The sequence below is a fragment of the Harpia harpyja genome, chromosome 11 (assembly GCF_026419915.1).
Source record: "Harpia harpyja isolate bHarHar1 chromosome 11, bHarHar1 primary haplotype, whole genome shotgun sequence".
Taxonomy (NCBI): Eukaryota; Metazoa; Chordata; class Aves; order Accipitriformes; family Accipitridae; genus Harpia; species Harpia harpyja.
In genome coordinates, this window is record NC_068950.1 from 35,266,812 (window position 1) to 35,291,608 (window position 24,797).

Below are 24,797 nucleotides of genomic sequence, written 5' to 3' on the forward strand. Positions count from 1 at the left end.
GGTATTCTTATTAACGCAATAATCTCAAAATTGTTTTTGTACAGTATTGTTCTGCTGAAATTTTTTGCAGGCAAAAGAATACCTTGTTTTTCTCTCTTGAAGAGAAAGTCCTATTTTCTTGTATATGCTGATTTTTGTTCCTTTTGTTGATTTGGATGTTAAATTAATTGTTGACTTGGAGTAAAATTACTAGATTTGTTGGACGTTTGTTAGTGAGGTAAGGTGTACCTTTCAAGCTAAGGACATCACACTAAACCATCATCAAGACGTGCGAGACGTTTGTGAAAGTGAAGTAGCAGCAAAAAAGCAGCTGAGAAAATTCCACGTAGCCTTATCCCTGTTCCCTGATGCTCTTTCCTGTGTCGCCTTCTCCAAATTTTCTTTTCTGGCATTTGTGCTGGGTGGGAGGAACAGGACGTAAAGGGGGTGCCCCGAAGCTGCAGTTTAAGTAAGGGGCGTATTCTGTTTCTGTCTTGGGTACAGATGTGTTTGCCAGGTGGACAAGCTACTGTTTCTACTGGCACTAGCTTCTGTGTATCTTCTGCCTGCCCCCTTCTTCCCCCTGCCCCAACTCAGCTGAACATGGTGGAAGAGCAACTACAGTTGCTGCATCACCCTGACAAGCAGGACTGTGCTTCCCCTTCCTAAAGGAACCTAAATGCACTGGTGAAGGCAAGACAATCGTGGCAATGGCCTGTGCAGAGTGCGAGTGGTAAAAAAGCTGGCTTTTCTAGGGGTTTGTGTAAGCAGGCAGTACATGGACTGCAGGGACGACCAGTAGCATCTTGTGCATAGGGCCTTTCAACGGAGTTATGACTAGTTTCAGGGAGGTAGCTAGATGTTGAAGGATGCTGGGAACATTTGTTGGAATTGAAGCATAAGGAGTGTGAGAGGGTAGGCTGGATGAGATTTTTAATGAATTTGCTTGTAACCTGGAGTCCCCATTTTTTGGGTTTTTTTGGGGGGTTTTTTTTTTTTGAGTTATGGTAATTTCAGACTGTCACAGTTGGGAAACACATGACAGATTTTAGATGTTATAGGCATTTAGGACAGGCCATATTAAAAGTGTGTCTGTAAGTAGACATACAGAAATATACACACATGTATACATATGTAACCACATTCTGCCATCCCAAATAGAAACAGCAGAGGCTTTCTGCCCTTGGCCTCTGCAGCTTTCAGAGGCGTGCTGGGGGACTGCTAATGTCAGAATTTAAAATAACTTAGCATACTCCTAAGTACAAACAGAAAGTGTGGTAGATGTCTTTTCAGCTCTCCAAATGACAGAAAACCAGAAGTATAGGCTGCTGGAAATGAAGGTCTTCAGTACCTTTGTGGAAAAGGACAGAGGCAAATGAAAATGTGAGGTTCTTTGCTCCAAGATGCATATAAGGAACCTTAAGATTAAAGTAATTTTCAGCTCAAGCAGTTTTCTCTACCCCAGGTCACTTGTTTTTGTGCCTCTCCCCACTCCTGCACCAACACAACTGTTTGCAGCTGTGTGATGAACTGGATAAGTGTACTGACCTACTTGAAGTTACCCAGGTCTCTCTCTTGATCTGGTTTAGACAGTGCGGCGACTGAAATTTCTAACCGTAACCAGAGGAAGAAATTGTATCAGCACAGTACCTCTCAACGTGTGAAAGGTGTACCACTGAAGCAGATGCGGAGCAAAGCAAAGCATCTGTCCCTCAAACAAATAACAAAGTTACTTACTATTATGAGGTGCCAAAAGATTTCATGATTAAAAGGAGATGGGGTCTAAGAAAGGTTGAGAATGAGTGACTCAGAGCTAAGTGAGGATTCTATTTCAAATCCAAATTCTTTTTTTTTTTCATGTAAAACCACTTATTAATGCCTCCCCCCCCCCCCAAAACCCCCAAAACTAACCCCAAACAAACCCACCCAGAAACCCAAAACACCTTGAAGTTTTTAGAGTGTGTAGTCCTGGTCTGGATTTGACAGTTGAGGCTAACACTGTAGACTGAACAGATTTGAAATAATGACTTTGGAAATAGATTTTGACTGAAATCTGCACATTTTAATTAAAACCCATTACTGGTAGATTAATTTTTGATTTAAACATGATTTAAAACTACATTAAACCATGTGGTGATGTATCATGCAGGGAAAGTGTTCCTTTCAGTTTATTTTCTGTCTCAGATGAGATTTTATGAGGATAAGCATGGCTTGAAGTGCTGTATAGCTAATGAGAGGCATTTGAAATAAAATGGAGTAATCCATTAAGACATGTGGAACGTGTTGCACTACTGCAGAGAAGGGAGAACTTGACCGAGTTAATCTATATAGGCTATAATGGAAAGTGTCATATCTTCAAATCCATGTATGATAGCTATGCTTGTAATTCTTATTTGGGTGTGAAATGAAAGTTTGACACCTCCAGAACAATTAAATGCATGAGGAAAGCACTGTGGTTGTGCTTGCCACTGTTCTACCTACTGCTGTTTTGATTGAAAGTTTGCTGTATGCTGTGAAAGGAATTTACATGTGTGGGAGTGTTTCTGATGAATACATGTCTAATTTTGTTTAGAGTAATAACAAAGACATTACACAAAGGATGATCTCTATCCTAATTATTATTTAGTGATACGTATCGTCTTGTAGTAGAGCTGTAACTTATAATAGGAGTTTTGGGTTGCATTTAGACATTGCAACAGTTTCTTTATAGGTATATTACTCATAGACTGGAGGCAATAAATATTCAAGGAATTCGGAGAAAATACTCTTTGCTTTAGCAGGAAATAGCTTGAATCAAGCTGAGCCTAGTTTTTCAGTAGCCTCTTTTCCTACACACTGTAAGAGCAAATAACTGCGGTAGCATAATTACCTTTTTCTGACTATTGTTAATGATATTCCTTACAGCAGTAGTGTTCAGGGACCATATTTGGCTGGGATCTTGTGATGCGCTTTCTGTGCAGATATGTGGCACAAAAGAGGGGGATTTACAATTTTAAGCAGGGTGTTTTTATGGGGCTGGGAGTGTTTGTTTAAAATAAGTCTCATTTATGCTTTGGAGATTCTATGTTTCAGAAAACAGCTGTCATTAACAAACTTCTTGTTTTTCTTTCTACAGGAGATGATAACAGAGTCCACTCCGTTACGTTGCAGGAAGCTCAGCAATCCTGACATCTTTTCATCTGCTGGGAAAACCAAGCTCCATCGTCAGCTAAGTCAAGATGACTGCAAGCTACGAAGAGGTAGTTTGGCAAGTTCTTTGTCAGGTATGCCATTTTGTAAGGACCATATGACAATTCATTAGTATTAAAGATGCAGTATTACTTGTTGGCATAACAGTTGTCATAACAGGTACTGATAAGTTGTTTCTTTAAAACTAGAGAGGTGAGCTCTCGTTGAGAGGGCATACAAAATTTTTTGTAAGAGAAAGATGCAAAAAGAAATATTAGTAGAAAAGAGTGAAAAAGAGAGACTGGATTTGGAGTGAAATTCTGTGTATTGCCCAGAGTGAAAAGTTAGACGCTAAGCCTTAATGTGCAAAGTTAAAAGAAGGGAGCGGTGGAACTTTAGGCAACAAGGTAATGCGTTCTTACCCCTTTTTATTTTTAAGGTCAGCACTGACGGTAAGCGTGCCTACCTTGCCGTATTGTTTCTTACTGGGAAGCTGACTTTTATATCAGGTTAAAATGATTATTTAGTTTCTTTTTGGCTTCAAAAGCACTGTAGGCTTTTGTGTAAGTAAAAGTAAAATAAAAATCTTGCTTACTAACTCAAGACTATACTAACTATTCAGTTTGTATAAAGTTTGTTCTTTTTTTTTTCTTGTGAACGCAATCTTCAGCCCTGTCAGAGAATTTAGTTTGTCAACTGTAGAACCATGGAGCAAGCATAGTCTAGTAATTAGCCAAAAAACAGAGGACCAAGCTCAGTAGTTGTCTTTTTCAAAGACTTTGTATGTGGGCTAGGGGATGGTTTTACAGTTGTTTAAAGCTGGTATCAAAGTCTGTGATGCTGGCATTAGATCATATAGAGCTGCATGATCAGTCTAGAATGAAATAGCTGATCTGCCTGAATACTACTGTTCTGTAGGGTTAACTTGCAGCCCATTTCCTCCCTAATTAGGTTGACTGTTTGCCTATTTGCATCTTAGTGCAAGAGCAGAAGGGTTGGAAACTCAGGTGGGAGGGGAAGAGGAAGAAGGTGAAACCACCCATTTTGGCAGCAGCATGGGCTTGACTTACATGATTGTGAAAATACATCCAGTCCTGGTTCCTCCGTCTTTTATCAGGGGAAGATAATTTTTTTAATGTTTGAGGTGCTAGGTGTAATAGAATTAGCTAAGCAGTAAAGTATGCACGTTTTATTTTGGCTTGGCCTTGTCTTAATGTTTTATTTGTAATAAGTGGCTTGTTTCTGAAAAATGGAAACTTTCATCATGTTTTGCACTCATGTAAGTTTGTTCTCTAAGGCAGGTTAATCGCTAGAGGAGAACAGAAGTTTATTAACCACACAGCTATTGGCTGATTACAGTGGCCAAAGATAGTACTGTAGTTTTGTGGTTGGTTTTTTTCTTTTTTTTTTTTTTTTTCCTCTTGAGTAGAAGTAAGCAAAGAAAAGTAAATAGGAGGAATCAGGAAAACTGGAGAAGTTCTGTTTCTTTTTTAAAAATATTTTTTCTGTTTGGAGATAACATTCTTGTAAATTTTCTGTTCTGAAATGATAATGTTCTCCAGAACTTGTTGCTTCATCTTAATGACTTTTCAATCTACTGTAGTCTGATTCAGGAAGGGGAAGAGCCCCAACAAGATCAGTTTGACCCAACTGGATAAAGAAAATGTAGATGTTTAGATGTATATTTTAAATGTGGGTGTTTGGATTGTATATAGGGCTTGAGGCATGGCAGGGAAAGGCTTTAGCTTCAAGCTCCATCCCGAAAATAATTCCACCTTATTTTTGCAACAGAAGCAAATAAGTTTCAAGAGTATAGGTGATTGTGCATGCAAACTGGTTGGCTTAGATTCACTTTTGATGGAATTCTGTCTTCCTGGATTCAGATTTTGTGGAACTAAAAGAAGATACTGATAACTATATCTTGCGGAGATAAGATATTCTTGCTCTCAAGCACCGGCATTTTGAACTGCTGGATAATTATATGATTTGAATTGCTATTATAGGATATCTTTGTTAGTCCTTTACTGCGATAAATACAGAAATGTACATTTCTGTAGTTTTAGATCTCTGCAGACAAGAGGAGTCATTGTATTTACACATAATCTTGAAAATGAGCAAACCATGAAAGTCATGCCCACAGCTGTAAGCAGCTTGAGTGGGACTGGGAAAAAGGTACAGCATATTATATGCTGTGTGTCTGCTAGCTAAAGTTGAGCTGTCGCATCTCTCATACACTTTGACTCATTCTATTAATTGTACTTGACCCATTGCTTGTAACTTTCCCGGAAAATTAACATAAACAAGTTTAAAAAAAAAAAAAAAAAAAGCCACTCCCACTTCCCCCCCCCCCCCCGCCCAGCATCATGGCTAATCACATTATGTGACAGTCTTCCAAATATTGTAGCCACTTGTATGTAATGAATGTAATATTTCGCATCTAATTCTAAGGTGAAGTTGAATTTGTAAAATAGCTTGCTGCCTCTGAGAAAAAAAGCATTTTTCTACAGTATATGTGATTAAAGATGTAGACTTCTTCCTGCTACTCATTGCAACAAATGTTGTAGTATCCGAGCATGTAATAATCTGTTGAATGCAACTGTCTTCACCATGCTGGGAAGTGGGTTTGTGTAATTTAGTCTCACAGTCCTAATTTTAAGGAAAAGGGGTATTATTCACTCTCATTTTGCAGATGGTGAAGCTGAAGTACAGAGGTTGACTGACCAAAGTTACAGAGGAAGTCATCTGGAAGCTAATAATGGAACCCAGATTTACAGACTTTTTCACTTATGTGTTTTTAACCACAAGACTATCTTTCTTCTCTTTTTTTTGTTAATGACATTGTACATAAAAGGAAACCGTCAAGCTTGATGGAGTCAAAATATGACCCACTTTGACTTTGGTTCTTTCTCATTGTGGAAATCTACTGCTTGACATTTTTCAAAACAGAGCGTATATTGACTAGAAAAAAAAAGTATTGAGCAGATCCTTTTAAATGATTACTGTATTTCCTGCAGTGAAGTACAATGGTGTGAACTTGTTGAGATAGGAACTACTCTTCTCACTGTTTGTGTATGTAGCATGGGAGATTAGCGTTTACACTAATCAATCAGATACAAGGGAGACTTGGGAAAGCTACAGAATGTTTTGCTTTTAAGATAATATGATATTGCTAAAGACTGAAATTTTTTAGACAGAAAATATCCATCCATGGTTCAAAGCAAAACAATGTTTAAACATATACTGAGTTCTGATCACAGCTGCATGAAATCTACTGCTGAATGTTCCAATGGTAGGAGAAAGCGGGGATGTCTAGATGGCTAAGCTATTTAGAAGAGGTAATGTTTTACAATTAAGAATGCATTTTCATAAGAGTTTTTAAAATTATACCTAAGAGATTTTGTAACATTAACATTGCCTCTCTATAGGGCAATAAATTGTTTAATTGGCAGCAAATACTGTTTCCTTTTTAAGCTGTGTGAAGTATAGAAAGGTATAAAGTGATAGAAGTCTGTTTCTACAACGTTTTGGATTTACCCATTACCTCATAATGTAAACTAGATTTTTTTGGAAATACTTAGTTATCAAACATAATTAATTCACAGGTAGTATGCTTTTACAAGTTCTAACTTACCAAGACCTTCAAATTGCTTTTTTTTATTAAATGCTTTTTCTCCACATGCAGTATTTGTTTTCAGCGTTGTGTTTTGAACTTGCAAACTTGTTTAAAAACAAGCTGATAGTATTTTGGTTTTGTTTTTAAAGGAAAACAGCTACTTCCCTTATCAAATAGTGTCCACAGTGGAGTGGGACAGACGATATGGCAGCCACCTGGAGATACCTCAAACCTGGTTCGCATGAGAAATCAGTCTCTAGGACAATCTGCTCCTTCACTTACTGCTGGTTTGGTGAGTGAGTCTGGGAATACTCATGATGGTTTTGTGCTATAAATAAAAAGTGGTGTGATCCTGTGCTTTAGTTTTTACCTTGCTTTCCATGCTCCTGCTCAGTGAATGCAGCATTTTGTTCCTGTGGGCCCTTTTTAGGGTAGAGCGTGAATTAGGAGGAGAATATGTTCATCCTGCTTTTGACAAAAAGCAGGAAAATAATGTGTGTGTGAAGAATAATTTCTTTTTGGGATGCTCCTTCTCAGTGCTGCTTAAGCTGCCTGATACCTGAAAGAAAGTATCACTGGAACTCTAGGGAGATGTGAGCATGGGAACTTGACCATTTAAAACAAGTTCAATTGGGAAACAGTTTTCTGTGTAGCTACCTCTGCCTGTTTCCCTAGAGAATATCTAGGGGGATGAAGCTGAAAGGGATAACTGTTCGAGGAATTGAAGAGCTGGAACTGACATCTGCTTTTCTGCATGGTTTCTGTCAAAAGATTTTGGTAAAGTGAATGTATTTTTGAAGAATGTTGTATCTGTTAAATTAGCATTTTCGAAGAAGAGTATTCTGTATGGGGGGGAAACTTGGATGGCTATAGTCAACTGAATTGCAAACCAAAAGCAACATATGTTTTGTTTGTAGATTTTTCCTTATTACCTCTAAATATCTAAAATCACTGAAGTGCAAGGAGAAGAAAAATATAAGAATAAGAAAAGACAGTTATTTGTGAGCAGTCATATATGCAACAGAAATGGTTGCTAAGTAGTAGACTAAAAGCAAAGCTGGAAGCTTTTTTGCCGAACTTCCATGGAGTTGCCTGTATAAAAAGTTTCACTCAAATGAGGAAAGTGTGGTGTGCACTTTATAGAGCTGCAAGTAACTGGGTAAATTTATATTACATTGTAAGACTGTTTAGAAGCAATGACCCCTTAAGTAAAAGGGTGTACCTTGGATGTAGACCGTAGATTGTTAGCCCTTAGAATTTTTGGGGGTATCCTAGACAGTTTGGCACCACTGGGCTATGAAAAGAAACTTAAATCTTTAAAGTTCAAAAAGCCATGCATTTGTGTTACCCTAATTTTGATTTCACAATGAAGTATTTGTAGTCTTAGCATTTTCAGACATGCTACTATATTGAAATTCTGATTTGATTTAATTGTGCCTTAGTTTGGTGCCTGTTCAGTGTCTGCCTTAAATTTCTATTATTAGCAGTGGTTATAATTTGACTATATCAACAGAAAGGGAAAATGCTCACGTGAACTTTACATCTAAGTATTTATCTGATGGGGATTAAAAAAAGTAATATGTTAAAATACAGGCCTGTTCTCTAGAGGCAGGCAAATGCCTTGAAGCTTCATTGCTTAATGAAAATAACTGTGCTTTAAAACAAAGCATTAGTTCTCAGATATTTGATATGGAATACTAGTTTGTTGCTTAACAGCTGTGTACAATTCAGTGAGCTGCAAATGTGTTCACGTGTTACAATTCTGCATATTAATAATATGATATATTTTCAGTTTGTCATGGCAGTGTTTGTGCTATCAAATGTTTTGATATGAAATGCAATGCCAATAACTTATTTTAAAATAATTTAAAGTTCTCTGCTTTCTAATTAAAGCAGAGAAATTCAGCTATAAATCCAGTATTTGTCCCTCTGTGATGGTGGTGTTAGGTACTGAAGTATATGGTCACTTTCCTATCTCTGTATACTTTATGGTGGGCTGTGTGTTAATTACAGTTGCAGTTAATTAAACCTAGAAATTAAGAATTTTTGTATGAAGTGGGCTTCTAAAGCAATGACTAAAGAGCTGGTCACAAGATGAACACCGAATTAAATGCAGTGAGTCCTGGGATCTTGAAGCTAGTTACATGTTTGCAACTGTTTTAATATGCTTGTGGTATAGAAATACGTTTCACAAATTAGAATAGCAAAAGGTCTCTTGCCGGTATAATTAATCTCCTTTGAAGAATAGCTCTATTAAGAGATGACTAGGTTCAGTAATGCAGAGTGTCATTTTAATATGCTAGCCTTGATTGCTAGAGCATTTAATTCTTTTATTATTTGTTATAATGCAATAGACGGATAGCTAGAGAGAAGTGGGAGTGTGGTATGGGAAAGCCAGAATACTCAAAGCTATATGCATTGTTTCTGCTCCCTCTTTCTGGCACTGTAGGTATCAGTGGGTTTTCCTTTGCTGAATTGCTTTGCTGGCATTCAGTAATGTGTTTTTTTACTTTCTAACCACTACTAATCCTACAGATTGTTTGCTGTGCTTAAATTGCATTCTTTTCAACTTTGAAAGTATTTGCAAAGCAAAAAGATAAATTAACAATAGCAAATCTATAGAAATTAGTTTGCAGCTTCTGAAACGACTGATAGCTAGGCTACTTATCAGCAACAACTCAAGAACTGGAAATACATCAAATTCTAACATGCTAAACTACATAAGAACAATTTATTGTTAGACAGAATCTTTCAGCTTGTACATGTGTGATAGCCTGGATTAACGTGTCTGCATAGCAGTTGCCACTAGATCCTTGACTTGAGAAAGAAGCCAGGACAGACTGTGTGCTGTCATGGTGGAATGGTAGATGTTGATCTGATCTGTGTGCCTTCTAAATATATGTGAGGATTTCAGAGGATGACCTTCAGTTGATCATCTACTCTTAAGACGGATGGTTCTGATCCTAGTAGATTGAATTCTGATGGGGAGCATCCTATTTAGGACTTATAAATCCTTAAGATAGCCAAGGAAGTAATCAGGGAAAAAAAGACATAAAGCATCATTGTGGGCATCTCAGTGGTGTTTTCTGCTCTCAAGACCCAAATGTAACAAAAACTGGGGGCACAGGGAGTGTGTATAAAGTGTGTGTATAAGGAACAGATGGATAATAATGTGGAAAATCTCTTATCACTTAGTTTGGGGGTTTATCTATCTGAAATCTCTATCTGCAGGCACCTTGTCGTAAAAAGAGTTAGAACTTGGACTATGTTTTGAAGGCAGCTGATGTGAATGATCAGGAATATGGATGCATTGCTCTTCAGGCCTTTCTTCGTAAGAGATCAGGGTTTGTTAATTTTAGAAAGGAAAAAGAACTTGTGAAGAGAAGGTTGTGATTGTTGTAGAAGAGGTAGATTGGGAGTGTCTGTCTTGCAAATATTTATTTTGAGAAAACTCTATGTGAATGAAATTGATTGCCAGAAGCAATGCCGTAAGGTGTTAGTATTCCAGGGCTGGAGCATTTACAGGTGGGCAAGGGATGTTTTTCCCCTCATGTTTATTGTTAAGGACAGGTTGCTCAACTAGAGCACTATGCTAATGCTAAATATGTGTTTACATTTGTAGAGAGAGATGTGTGGTTTTTTAAGTGTGTCCCCCACCCCCTCACCCCCCATAGAGAGCACCTCAAGCACTGTCTCCAGCATTTTGTGAAAGTAACATCTGGCAGTGTGCTACCCATTAATTAGGACTACATCTTACACCACATTGCTCACTATCTAGTGCCTGGAAAAGTTTGAGATGTTCCAAGAATAAGAAACCATGCATGTTCCTTCTGCCAACTGTGGTGATGGGAAAACATTTGAAGAAGCCTGTCAGTGGAAAACGAGATACTTTTGTGAAAGAGATTTTGAACGTTGGTTTTTTTTTTTTTTTTTAATACTTACAAACTTCAGTTTTCTAATGTGCTTCCAGTACTGAACTGAAACTCGCTGTACTCCTTGAACTGAAAAACTGAACGTCATTTTTGAAAATGAAGCTGAGGATTCTAGCTGGGCGGTGGCAGTTCTCTCTTTAGAGTAAATTTTCTTCCTTGTATTCTGTACCACATGGTATGTGGTCAGAGCCATTTCTTCATCTTCAGAGATGAAGTCTGCTGACTAAGCAGTTGGTACTCTGTTAATCCTCTGATGCCAGACTTGCAAGAGTTCCTTGTAGGGTCAGTCTCCTCTTCAGAGAGTAATTTCAAATGACTTAATGGTTTTATGTTTACTTTGTAAGGTAATGGTTAAAACAAAATGAGACAATTGCCTATTCTTTGCTGTTGTAGAGAGTGCCAAATTGTTCACCTTCCCCTGGTCTTGTTCTGGAAGTGATTAAAAAAAAAAAAAAAGCCTCTCATTTTGAATAACGATCTGGAGGATAGAAAGGCTTAAATACAAAGACTTGAAATTGCTAACAATCTGAAGAACTTTCTGTGTTGAATAACACTGAGCCAGTGATGCTGTCCATTCAGCCTGATTAATTCTGAACGTTTAGTTCCCCAAAGCTGTGCAGATTCAGCAATAGCGAGTGGAATGGGGAAAATGGTTGTCCTTGTGATGGTGGGTCCTTGGCTCTGCAAGGAAGCGTGTTTTGGAAACCTGGTAACTGAGACAGACTTCACACTGTGGCATGTTATCTTTGATGTCCAAGTTGGGGTATGCTTTTTAGATGTAGGAGAGAATATGTACTGTTTATTTTCTGAAATTTTACTCCTTTGCTTTTTTATTTCATTTTAGATGTGTTAGGAATGGAATCGATTGTACTTAATATATTAACTTCCCATAATAGTGTATTTCCCCTGTGCAGGTTGCCCTTCATTACAGAAGGATGTACTTCAAATCTGTATCATTCCTGGCTAGCAGAAGAGTGGCTAGCTGGCTACAGATTTGGGTTTGTGGGTGAGACAATTTAGGTAATTCCCTTTAAATTCACGTGAAAGCTAAATCCAATTGCTAATTTTTCTACAGCCTACCAAGGAGTTCGTGGTGCTGGTCCGCCATCTGCTGGTGCCCTGCTGGCAACTGACAGAAATATAATAATGAACTCCAAAATCCAAGTACGGTTTTGTAAAACGCTTTTAGAGAGCCTGGTAATTGTTAGTGATTTTTGCAGCACAGGCATGTTATTTCTGGGGTTGTGTTCCACAGTAACTACCTGCGAATAACGTGGCCTTTTTTTTTTTTAGCTGGAGTATGAATTAGCTTCATATTTTAATACTGTACCGTGGTTTGCAACATTCTTTTTCTGGTAAGAGAGATGATGGTTGGGATAGTTATGAATAAAATAATATTTAAAAAAATTATTATTTGGAGCTAATTATATAAATCATTGTTGTTTGTGATTTTTGGGTCAGAAGCTGTGTTGCCTAATTGTGTTTTGGTTTATGGCCTGCTAGGTGGTGCTGGAGTACTGGAGGTCTCAGTATAGTGAATTGCATTTTCAACATAAAATGACACATTGCTACAGGGCCAACCTAAAGAAGAGCTAGAGGTGTTTTCCAGTAGACTGTAGCTAAAGGAGACCTTAATTCTGTGTTGATTGTCAATTCAGTACATAAATTAATAATTCAAAAGGCTTGATGAAGTGCAGTGGAACTACAAGTTCAAGGTTCTTTATACTGTGCTTCAAAAACCCTCCTAGTTATAAAAGGAAATTCTATATCTGGGTCTCCTACTTAGTCCCTAGTGCTTTACTGGATTTACTGTTTATTATTTAGGATCTCCGCTTTATGCAGGCATCTGGGTAGTGGTTGTTAATCTCACAGTGATGAGGTCTTGGAAGGAATATAGTTTGTAATGACTAGCAGGTATCTGACTAGCAAATTAAACATTAGTTGCAAAGCACAACAGCTGATCTTCCACTGCACTGTCCACCTTTCTGCTCAATATGTATGCTGGCAGTGGGGTGAGCGCATAGAGCTTAGACTTCTTCCTCCTCACAAAAGAATTAGATGTAATCTCTGTCTTTTTATTGAAAAATACAGTACTAGTTGGGGGACAAATCATTAATGCCAGTTGTGCATAGAGCTACCTCCTGCTGATTGACTGGGTACTTATTACAGAAGCAGATATTTGAATCTGATGAGAAAACTTCATTTACATTTGTGTGTTCTAAAACACACAGCTTCTCTTTTCCCAAAATGTTTTGTTACAGAAAACCGTACCTTTAGTTTGTATTTTAGGTGGTAACATGTTGATTATTTAAATGTTGCTGAGTACAGCTGAAAATATTTTTGTCTAAGAGTAATCATTAAAGTTATAGCTCATGAAGACCATAAATTGTTTTAGGGAGCAGAGAAATTTCGATACTTGACTGTACAAGCAGAATTTCATATTTTAATTTTGTTAGAAAAGCAGAAGATAGCAGAAACTATGTTGTATGAATGGATGGATTTTATTACTGTATGAAGTCATGGAAATTGCATTTTAAAACAGCAGTTGTAATTATAATAACCTGAGATGGGAAGTAAGTGGTTTTCCAAATTAAGACCATGTGAAGTCTAAGTTCATGCATACTAATTAAAAATTTACATTTACTTATGCTGCAAATTCTATGGGCAAATCTTTGAGAATTTGGGTGCATTATCAATTTTGGAAGATGTGGCTGTAAGGAGATAGATAGGAGATGAGTGTTGCTTGAAGAACTAAAGCTGTGTCCAGGCTTGCATTTGTTTGAAGGGACTAGGTTTGAGGAAGAGGTAGGGAGCAGGTTCTAGACAGAGGGTTGTACGTATCAGCATGAGCTGATTGATAAAACTTGAAAGTAAGAACAAGGAATTTGGTTCTGGTAATGCAGAACAGTGGAGAATAAAGCCTTTGCAAAGAAGTAAATGATACTGTAAACAGACTGCAGAGAGCTTCTTTGAACATATTTAAGTATTCCGAGCAAAATACTGAGCATTGGGGAGTGTTTAGAGTGCTTGTAGAGACTTACCTTTGTCACAGCTTTACTGTATCTCTGGTAGGAAGACTAAAATACATATGCTATAATTCTGTGTGTTTTCATGATAGATTCAGGACACATGCTTCACAATGGCATTCAAAACTGACAGTCCTGATAGGTTTTTCACTAGTAGACTTCATTCTGAGTAATTCATGTATAACTGTGTAAAGAACAGCAAATGATTATGGTAAATTCTGTACTAAAGTTATATTTAATATATAGTGCATATTACTTAAACACAGTCAGCATCTTGCTGTGAAGAAACTTCACCATAATACTTAAACACAGCATCTTTTTATTCACTTCAGTTAAGTGAATTCCATTTTGGGGTGGACTCATTGGCTCAACGGAGATTTTCATACTTGAAAGAAAAATTGAACACCCTTCTGTGTAACCTGAGGCTTGTCATCGTAGGAAATATGAATTCGTAAAACTTGCCTTGTGATAATTGTTAGGCACTAGACTGTCAGTTTGAATGATTGCAGTTCTCATTATCTTCAGATGCTGCGTGTTATTTTTTTGTCTATGAATATGTTGAATTGATTTTTGGCACATGCAGTCAGTTCTGTTCCTGACAGCAGCACTATTGTAGGTGTAAAGTGAGAAACTGCTGCCGTGTGCATGGAAAATTAGGTTTTTTTGCTTGGGGAGCTGTGGGGAACTTAAGGTAGAATATAAAGAGTTTTTCAGACTGGCTTGAACAGACATTGTCACTGAGTGAGGCTTTGTTCCATAAGAGTGTTGTTCTGTGGTTCTTATTGACCTCTCTATAAAGACATACTGATGTAGACAATAAAAATTCTGGGTTTTAATTTAAAATAGTAAAAAATTGGCTGGTTTATTTTGGTGATTTTTTGCAGGTATTTCCACAGAAAGGCAGTGTGAGATGTCCGTGTTTAGTATTTTAATATGGCTGCCTTCTGTGTCTGGTAACACTTCTGGTAACTGTTTCCTAGGATGTGATAATAGGAGGATCAGTCTTTAAACACGACATAGTTTGTTTGCCTAAGTTTCAAACAACTTTGTTCCAGTAATGCAAACTGGTTTGAGCTTTAGGGCATCTATAAAAATCCCCTGTAACTCTTCAACTAAGCAAAAATTTTGGAGATGCTCTAGAAATGAGTAGTATAATTTGGGTGCTGTTTTTTGTTTGGTATGTTTTCCTATACTGTATCATTTTGGTTTATCCAAGCCATGCAATGTATCTTTCCAGCCATCCAAACTGCTTCAGCTCTAGAGACACAGTGATTGCTTATTTTACCAGTTGGAGGAAAATGGGAATGCAGTGGTTTATATGCTTCACCTCTGAACAGCTGCAGCTCAGAATCTTTCCTAAGAGTTAATCTAAAGTCCATTATTACCTTGAGATTACTAGCGGGGGAGAGGTGAAATCTCTTGGCTGAGATAAGTGTAGCCTTGTAAGTGAAGCACAATACTAAAGCCTGAGACTTATGCAACAATCCTGATATCTGAACTGTGATAAACTAAGATACAGAGAGGTTAAGTCATTTGGTCATCAGTAGAACTGGGAGTAAAGCATACCTTACAGACTTTCTGTAAAGCTCAGTTTATTAATGCTTGGAAAATGTTTGAAGCTCAAATGGATGGTGCTATGAAATAACTTATTCCTGCAGTTGCTGTATATAGTGTGGCTGTGTCATTCTCTTATTTCTGATTGTGTTAAAGATATTTAGATTTTAAAATCAATTGTTCAAAAGCCAGGGAATACCTTGATCTCTTACCTGGCTTTGCTATGTTATTATTGCTAACCTGAGCATTTCTGCAGCAATTGTGAGTTTTAAACTCTTCCCTGGTGGGAACTGCAGAGTCCTTGTGCTGTGAGAACACGAGGTATGAAGTCAGAATAACCATTACACTAGCAAGCTTGATTTAGAGTCAATATCTATAGTTCTTCCCTTTGTGAACAGAGGCTAGGATAAATAATGGACAGGCTGTTTTTTCAAAGCTTTGTTTATTATAGGAATAGATGAGGAAAATTCTTGTATTGTGGCATTTTGGATTGATCAGAATTTTTTTCACTGAAAGCAGTTGTGGCCAACTAAGTATGTATAGTGCAAAATTTGCTGAGAGGGTGCCTTATGTGTTCAAAACAAACCAGCTTACCTAAGCTGTTTTATTAGTAAATAGTGTGGAACAACTGACTGAGGTGCTTCTAGCTTTTGTTATTTATTGCAATGACCAAGTTTCCGTGTTAAAAAAAAAAAAAAAAAGATTCTGTGTACATCACAAATATAAAATGCTGTCATGTTGAGACTATAGTGTGAGTATTCAAAAATGTGTGTCAATGTGAACTTTAAGTTATTGGCAAGGGGGAAATGTTTATAAAAGAGGATTGAAAGATGTGCAGGGTTTCAGATCTGTCATAAAAGGATGTGAAATGTAATTAACCTAAAATAACCTTTAAAATATTTTTTGAGCCTGATAAATTAAATGAGCTGTTGAGATAACTTAATGAGAGATTTTAATTTTATACCTTAAATAATATCCTATTAAAATCCTCAAGATTTTGCTTTGTGATGGAATCCACTGAGACTTACATTTTCACAATGACCTCATGATTCAGTAACATTGTTAATGTATTTGGTGCATATTTAGGGGTAAGGTCTAGGTTAATGGCAGCATTTGTTCTTTAAGTGCTCGAAGCCACAAAACTCTAATTGAAGATATGAATGTTCAAACCTCATTATTTTAATGTGGTCATACAGTATAGTGACAGTAAAAGTAGCTATATGATGAACTCCTATGGCAGGGTTCATAATTTGTCCATGAAAACAAATTATTGTGTGAAACTTGGAATTAAAATTCCCTGCCTTGGAGTTTAAATAAAACATGAAACTTCAGGTCTAACATGGTTTCTATATTTCTCTTCACTCAAAATTAGAAATAAGTATTTGCATACCTTTAATATAGAGAATACTGCTATGTGATTTGGTTACACAAGTAAAGTTACAGTGCATGCACTACATTTTTCAGGCAAAGACTTCTAGTTAGATACTTTGTTATGTATTTGTTTCAAGTAGTTAAGTCTGCAGAGGTACTTTTGGCAAATATGCATCTCAAATTTTCTAAATATTGGTAATTGATCTAATTTAATGGATGAGCTGTTGCCAAGGAAAATACATAGTGTGTTTATCACAGTGTCAAGAATCCAAGGGTTGAAGACAAAGGTCAGAATATTCATTACTGCTTGCATTTCATCAGTGTTGCTAACCTTGGTTGCCTGTTTGCAGCTTTGCATACTGTGCTGTCTCTGGTGTGAGCCAGATCCCTTTTAAAATCCCTCCTGCCTGTTCTGATGTTCCTAAGCTCTCCTTTCCTTCCTATGTTCTCCCAGAAGTGTTTATTTTTCTCTGTGGCTTCCCCTGCCCCAGAAAACAGGGAAAAAAACCTCCCCACAGTAAAAATTTGTTCTTATTATTTGATGATAGCCAGAAAAGTTGTGAATTCAGACTGCTTTGTGCACAAGTATACTTCTGCTGCAACCTCCTTAATCCTTCTTCACTGTAAATTCTTCGGGCTGTGGACTGCTGGTCTGGGACTCTTAGTGTGAAAGCTATAGAGTTGTGTCTTGTATTACAGTTTTACTGTTGCTCAAAATTCGCATGTATCTTTCTTACCGTACAGTTACTGGTTCTGGTATTTATTTCTGTAGTATCTCCTTGCTAAATGAATGGTGTTTTGAATTATGGGCTCTTGATCCACAAGTTCTTGGACTCTGCTCAAATGACAATATGCAATATGACATTAAGTTTGTGGATATTATTAAATCTATTGATAACTGTTTGGTTTTAGGTAAGTGTTGTTTTGCCTTAATTCACTTATCAAATAATTTGTTTCAAAAGAAAGTAAAATGTAGGGTGTTATGAATTTAAAACACATGCATGCATTTCTTATCAAGGAAATCTTAAATCTTATTAGCACAAAATAGGCTAATGAAGTAATTAGATAAATTTGGCAAGATAAACTGATGAGGTTTTTGAAAGAAGAGAGGAACAATTTGTAATATTGCGTACACGCAGAACTATCTGAATTGAGAGGAAACGTACCCTGTCAACATTGTCAAATTATATTGATCAGACATCAGTATCAATCCTGATTATATAGGCAGCTGTTTAAAGTGATATATTTGACAATGACATCTTTTTATTTTCTTTATGATTACTTGCCTGCTGACATGTTTATTTTCTCAATGTAATTTACATACTGTGTTTAAAATGTTGCTGACTAAGAAATACTTGAATTATACCAGACATAGAGTAGAAAGAAAATCAGACCTTGTTATTTCTGGAACATGTATGAATATCAGGTAATACCTACAAATAAAACAGTTGATTTATGTACCAACTTAATTCCAAGAGAGCACTCTAATAAATTGAATGGAATGTTTCTTTTTTTTTTTTAATGCTAAAGGTTATTTAGAAATCAGTTATATATAGATTAGATCTAAAAAGAAAATGGCAGCGAATCTTTGTATAAATGAGAGGTGTGGAAAACCTTGGGGGACCCTGTTCCTTGTGGATTATTGTCAGACAAATCTGTGGTATCAACTTCCTTGGGAAAGCGTCAAGAATAGAATCATAGAATAGTTTGGGTTGGAAGGGACCTTAAAGATCATCTAGTTCCAACCCCTGTGCCATGGGCAGGGACACCTTCCACTAGACCAGGTTGCTCGAAGCCCCATCCAACCTGGCCTTGAACACTTCCAGGGATGATTAAAACCCATTTAACTGGGGGGGTACCCGGCCATTAAACTTGGCTCTACAATGATGTCATAGATATCCATTAGTGTTCTAATTGCTGAATTCCTCTATTTTTCCGTAAGCAAAAGGTAAACTGCTGCTTTTCCCCTTGGCTTACTATAAATTGCAATGATTTCAAGGGAAAGGTGTTGTGGTGCCTAACTTCTCCAATCAAGTACATTAATGATGCATACCCTTCCATCTGCTATCTGGTTTCTTTTTCATCCCATTATTAACAAGGCTTTTATCATCAAGCGTTGCCTGCACTGTGTGAAATTGCCATCTGAAAATAGCTATGGGCAACCATTAGTAATTGTTAGCTCTGTTTTTCCTTGCATATCAGGAAACTTCTCCAGTTGTTTGGGGGTTCAAAAGTAGGTAAACACAATTTCACATTCTGGAGCAAGCAGTGAAAGGTTGGTTAAACTCCATTTTGTGTTAAGTAAAATGGATGAAGTTGATTTAACTCCATTTCACCTAAGCTACATAATTGAGCTTATCCTTTTTGTTATAAGCTGCTGTTCTGTGTTGAATCCCTCAGTTCAGAGTAGTGGAAACTGTATAATAATGTTCAGTACCCATAAGTATAATTATTACACTTTCTTCTATATGTTGTACAGATAATTAATCCCATAAAACGCTCAAGTTCAGACATGGCTATGCTGAGGACTGGGTGTCTCATTCACATGCAGTTCTCTGTCCCAATGTTGTGTCCTCAAAGTAGATGGAAAAGGTTAAAGAGGTTGGGGTCGTGGCTGGGTGGTGCTGCATGTTTAAAGACTCTCCTCCCTGGACAAAGCATCAGTGAGTAGCACAGACCAGCTAAGCATTGAAACTTGGATCTAATTAAGAAGTAGTAATCTGGGGCCTGTATTACTCACTGTATGACGAGGATAGCTGATGCTGACTGTAGTGTGCTGAGGAAGATTAGACACTGCAGAATGAAATGTTAGTGGGAGACTTCAGTTGCTTATATGTCTTATATGTAGACTGGACACATGCCACACTGGGACACGATAAGAGTAGACTTTATGTGTTCTGTTTCATAAGACAGATTAAGCCCTAGCAAAGAGCCCATGGAGGGAGAGGTAACGTTGCTTTTATCCTTAGCAGTGCTCAGTTCTGGTTCAAAATGTAAGTCAAAAAGCCACCCGAAAGGCTGAAACTGAAATACACATATGCAGAGCTAAAAATAGTCAAAATGCACTAAAGTTGCTTTCAGTTTCAAAAAGATGAACTAATTTAGAAAGAGAAAGTGTGTTGAAGAGCAAGGAACATCAGCTAAGAGACCTGCATCTTTATAGTTTCCATGGAACTGACTTAAGGACCTCTTCTTCAAGGCAGAGAAATGCAGTGTTCCCCCCTCCTACCTCTGAATAAGAATTCAGAATGGTTAAAAGGAAAGCGGAGTGGTTAAAAACCATAAAAAAATGGAGGTTGTTAATTCAGTGAGTAAAAGGAGATAATGACACAGCTTTAAAATAATTCAAGGATGAAATGTGTGAACTACTATTTGTGCTCTATAGCCAATTGCTTAAAATAGTTTCAGCAGTTGAGGACTGGAAACTGGCAAATGTGGTACCAGTATTTAAAGAAAGGGATCCAGGAGAGATCTGTGGAGTTACAGAATTGCAGATGTTCCCTTCATGCTATAGTTGCTTGAATTGCAATTCTTATGAGTGTAATGTACCGTTTGGTTGCATTAACACATTATTTGAATACAGCAGCCTTACCAAGTCATTCAGATAACCCTGACAGTGCTGACCTCACTGTTTATACTCTGCTATTACAGTATGTTTGTCATCAGTGGTTATATATTTATTTCTAGGTCATCAATTAAAATGCTGAATAATGTTACATGCATGACTGTTCTGTTGACACAGAATGGTCATATTCAGTAGCAATTCTTCTGACAGCTAGTTTTAAAAATTCAGTCAATTGGCAGGTTCTTAACCCAGAAAGTTCTGCTGTTTCCTAGAGATACGTTTTTTAGAAATGTAGTTTGTAGGTAAGTTAAAAGCTCTGAACAATTCTAAGTCTGATGCCTACATGTTTGTCAGCAGAGGCAGTAATTTAAACACCTCGACCCCTACCTCCCCCCATCCAAAAGCACCTAAGAACTCTTCTCAGAAATTGCAGTGATTTATTTGTGACCTTATTTTTCCATAGAAGTCTCAACAACTAATGTTACTTCTACTTTTTCTTTAATTGGAAAAGCGGATACAGGATTAAAATAATTATTTTGCCCGGGATTGACATCATCCTAGCTGCTCTGAAACCTCCTGAATAATCTGCTTACTCCTTGATTCTTGTTTGGCTGGGTAGCAATGGGCTTTTTTGGACTTTTCCTCTGCTTCCTGTTGCAAAAGAAGCTTTGAAGGCAGTACTGAGAAGGAAATGGGGCTGCTAGTGTGGGAAATTCAGGAGTTCAGGACAGAGAGCAAATTGCTACAATAAACTGATAATGCTGATGTCTGATAACTTTGAGGTATATTTAGAATTTTGCTGCTGTTGTCGTGTTTGTGTTTTGTACGTTGCAGCTCACACTTTCATTTAGCTGCTTTCTACTTCAGTGACTTCAGAAGGAAATCTTAAGAGATAGGGGTTTCTTCAGCTTTGTTACATATTCTGGAAAGGGCTTCTCTTTCCTTTGAATTCCACCTTGACTGTACAGATTTGTGTTCTGCTGTAAGATCATTCTGTCAATATAGGCTGGTTTAATTCACAACTTTGGCAATTTCGGAAGGCTCCTTTCAATATTACCACCTTTTGCATTTGCAGATTATTTTTCAGCATGGAACTATGGGTTGCTACTGGTGATTGCCTGTGTTTGTTTCTTCTATGGAGACCTAATATTTTGATAGAATCGAATTCTCTGTTTTCTGCTGTAGTTTCCTGCATTAATTAGTTTCTTTCTGGATCCTGTCAGACTCAGTATGGTACCAGTTTTCTGAGAAGCTTCTTTTGTTGATGCATTTAGAAAAGGCTCTACTTCTCTCATGGAAAGAATTTTCTGTAGAGTTGCTGCCAAGACTCAGAAGACCAAGAATCTTACGGCTTTGTATTTGAGTGTAATCAAACTGGTGCTCATCAACATTTTGTGTCTTTAGAGCTGGAACAGATCTGTAGATGAATATGTATTTTTGGCATTGGCTTTAACCAAAATTGAAAGTAATGGTGTAAATGATCATGATTACCAGAAACATTGAGCATTGGTAGGGAATCAAAGTTTCTGCAATTGTTCCTTCTTTCCTGGTAACTTCCAAGCAACTGGCCAATTTCATCCAGGCTTGAAAAGAAGAAGAAATGTCAAAAATAATTGTAATTGCAATTTCATCAGAATTGGAACAGAGTAGGAGACACCCCCTCACGTTCGCTGAGAGACAGTTCATTGTATATTGTGGCTTGGCAGCACTGGTTGACACTCAAATATGACAGCTCTTGATTAGCTGGGGGAGATGCAGTCTCCAGTTGGGTGGAGGTAAAATAGGAGGGCCGGAATTACCTCTGTAAGGACTATGGGAGGGAGCAAGATGACAAAAAGACAAACTCGAGTCTGTAGGAAACTGGGTGTCTTTAATTCTGTTGCTTGAGAAGTACCTTATTTATATAGCAGTACTGAAAGAATCTGACATCCTTCTGCTTCCAAAAACACTGATGTTGGTGACCTAACTCTGGGCAAGGTTGGAAGGACAACTTTTGAAATGTTTCTTGTAATGCCTGCTTGTTGTCTGTTTGGCGTATTATTTTTACTGTGGAAGGAATGGTGGGATGCTACTCCAGCAAATGGAAGATCTTTCCACGTGCTGCCTTTGCAGCGTTCTGTGGTTGTCCCAAGCTGAGACTGCACTGAAAGGTTAGCACAAGGAAGTGATGGGTGTCTTTCCTGGACTGTAAATCTGACCTTTCTGAAAAGGGAGGGAGGGAACCCTCACATTTTGTTCATGCATATTAGAGCAGAGCATACGTGTGGCATCATCTGCAGTTTATTTCTTTGCTTTTCACTACTAAACACATTAAAAAAATTAGTATTCTGCAAGCTTGAAAGAGAGACTATTATCTAATTGGCTTTTGGTTAGGAGGATACTGATTTCTAGGTCAATGTAAAACAAATGAGCATTTAAATTGAAGAGGAGCAGCTGTTCTAAAGCCCCTTTCCACAGTGCCTGGTTTTGTTAAGGATAATTATGTCTAATTTTAAATTATGATAGCTTTGAGTATTGAGCTTTGCCTTGTTACATCCACTAGCTCATTCTCCTTCATCAGTAAGAATGTTCCATCATGGAGCTAGGTTTCTGATTGGATTTATTTTTCTGGGCTTTTTGAATTATGAAGAAAAATACAGCTTTAAAGATGAGGTTTTCAAAATTTTCATGTTACAATGAAAACATGTTACATGTTTCAATGTTACCATACTCCCATTTTATTTTTTGTGGTCTCAAAGCAGATATAACATTGTCTGATTCCTGTGGAAAGATACTGCTGGGAAAATACATATTTATATAAACGTGTAAGATTTTTGTTCATATTTTTAGCTTGAAAATGGAAACGTTAGACTCTAGCGCTGAAAAATCCAAGAAAGCTCTTGTCAGCCCTTGGAAGGAAACATATGCTAAAGATGTCCTGTGGATTACATACTGCTTGTTTCAATTAACACATTGATATTCTCTGTCAGTTCTTGAGACAAAAGCCCAGGTGACAATTCAAATGATGCATGAAAATAATATTTCAATTTTTTCTGGTAAGCTTAGATTTTTTTTTTTTTCTAAACAAAGAACAAAAGATTTCAACTGCTAAGCTCAATGTTGTATTAGTAATTCAATAGGATGTCTGAACACTTTAAAGAACATATTGTAAATTTATTGTGCTGCAATGAAGCATGTTTGTTTTTATGAAATGTTTGTTGTTGGACATGGCAGTATTGTAGTGTCATGTATAAGAATTGTGTGTTTGAATTGAATTTGAAGTAAAAGGTAACTATAACTATCAAGAAAAGTAAAAAATATATATATTTTTTGCATCTTAATTTGAAATCCAAGCATTTTTATACCTGCTAGTTTTATGGAAAGAGGTTGTCTTCACATGCCTTTTAAAATAATGAATGTCACACTTTTCCTCTGAGAAATACTCTTTGAGGCTCTAAGTCAACATCTCTTACTGTCTTTTGTTTCTTCTCCCCTCATTAAATGTAATAGGTTCTGTTAAATAAAACCAGAAGAGTTTGAGAGATTGCCAAATTATTATTGTGCATCTGCTTTTTTGGAGGAAAAATAGCTTTCAAAGAAAAAAATAACAAAACCAGGAGAACTCATAAAAATGGGAGGTCTGACACAGATCCTGGAGGAGAGGAAGAATTAAAAAAAGAAATTGTCACTGCACTGAATCTTTGAAATCCTGAATGAATTTATTCTTTTATCTTTATTTCAGTTTTTGTTCTGGTTTAGTGGATAAATGTTGGGAAAAGGGATATCTGTTAAAAACGAACAGCTTTTAACTTGTCTAGCATTTTAAGAGGATGACAAAATTGTGAGAAATGAATAGCAAAATTTTGTCTGAGACCAGAAAAGGAAGAATAAAAATCTGTCAGAATCCATCAGAAAAAACCTGCTGTGAGACATCTCCCTGGATATCAATATAAGGTTAGTCTGGTATAGACAAGGAGAGTAGGGGAGAGTAAAAACCCTCTAACTCCGTAAGTTTTGGCTTATGATCTTCAAGGATTTATTTCAAAGGCAGTGTTTGAATGTATATCATGTTGGTCTTAAGCAGGCATAATGGTACGGTCTTTGGAGCCTTGTGCGAGCACTTTAATGTCAGCTGGATACCGAAGTAAAATTCAAGGTATATTGAAATGAATTGCATGTGGATTAGGTTGGAAAAATATATTCAGTGCTGTAGACTCTGTTCTGAGCAGAATAATTAAAGAAAAATCAGTTGTTAACTTTCATGGCTTTTTTCCTAATGAGTATGTTTGACAGTCTAATTCATTGTTTGTAAATGTTATGCTAGTGTAATAGAAGAGGTTCCTTGTTTTGCAAAGCATCAAGTGTTTGTTCTGAAGAATTTAGTGTCCAAAATGACAAATATCCTATAGATAAAAGTGAGAGCAAAATACAGTGAAATACAGCTTGGTTTAGTCTCATACCTCTGCAATCTCTTGTCCTTAAAACTCTAACTCTGTAAAGGAAGTGCTGTCTCTATGTAAAAATTGTCTAGCTTGTACTTCAAAGTCATATGCGGCTGTGTTGACGATGTAACAATCGGAAGCAGGAAAGTTTGGGAAAAGTTGGCAGAA

The 24,797-nt window shown here is 37.0% G+C and overlaps 1 protein-coding gene across 1 annotated transcript in view; it reads left to right on the forward strand.

The window, feature by feature from the left end:
* MAST2 (microtubule associated serine/threonine kinase 2) overlaps window positions 1–24,797 on the forward strand; it is a 199,668-nt gene that overhangs the window by 19,607 nt on the left and 155,264 nt on the right. The window contains 2 exon segments of the mRNA XM_052801576.1: window positions 3,095–3,242; window positions 6,910–7,052. Coding sequence (XP_052657536.1) covers window positions 3,095–3,242; window positions 6,910–7,052 — 291 coding nt within the window.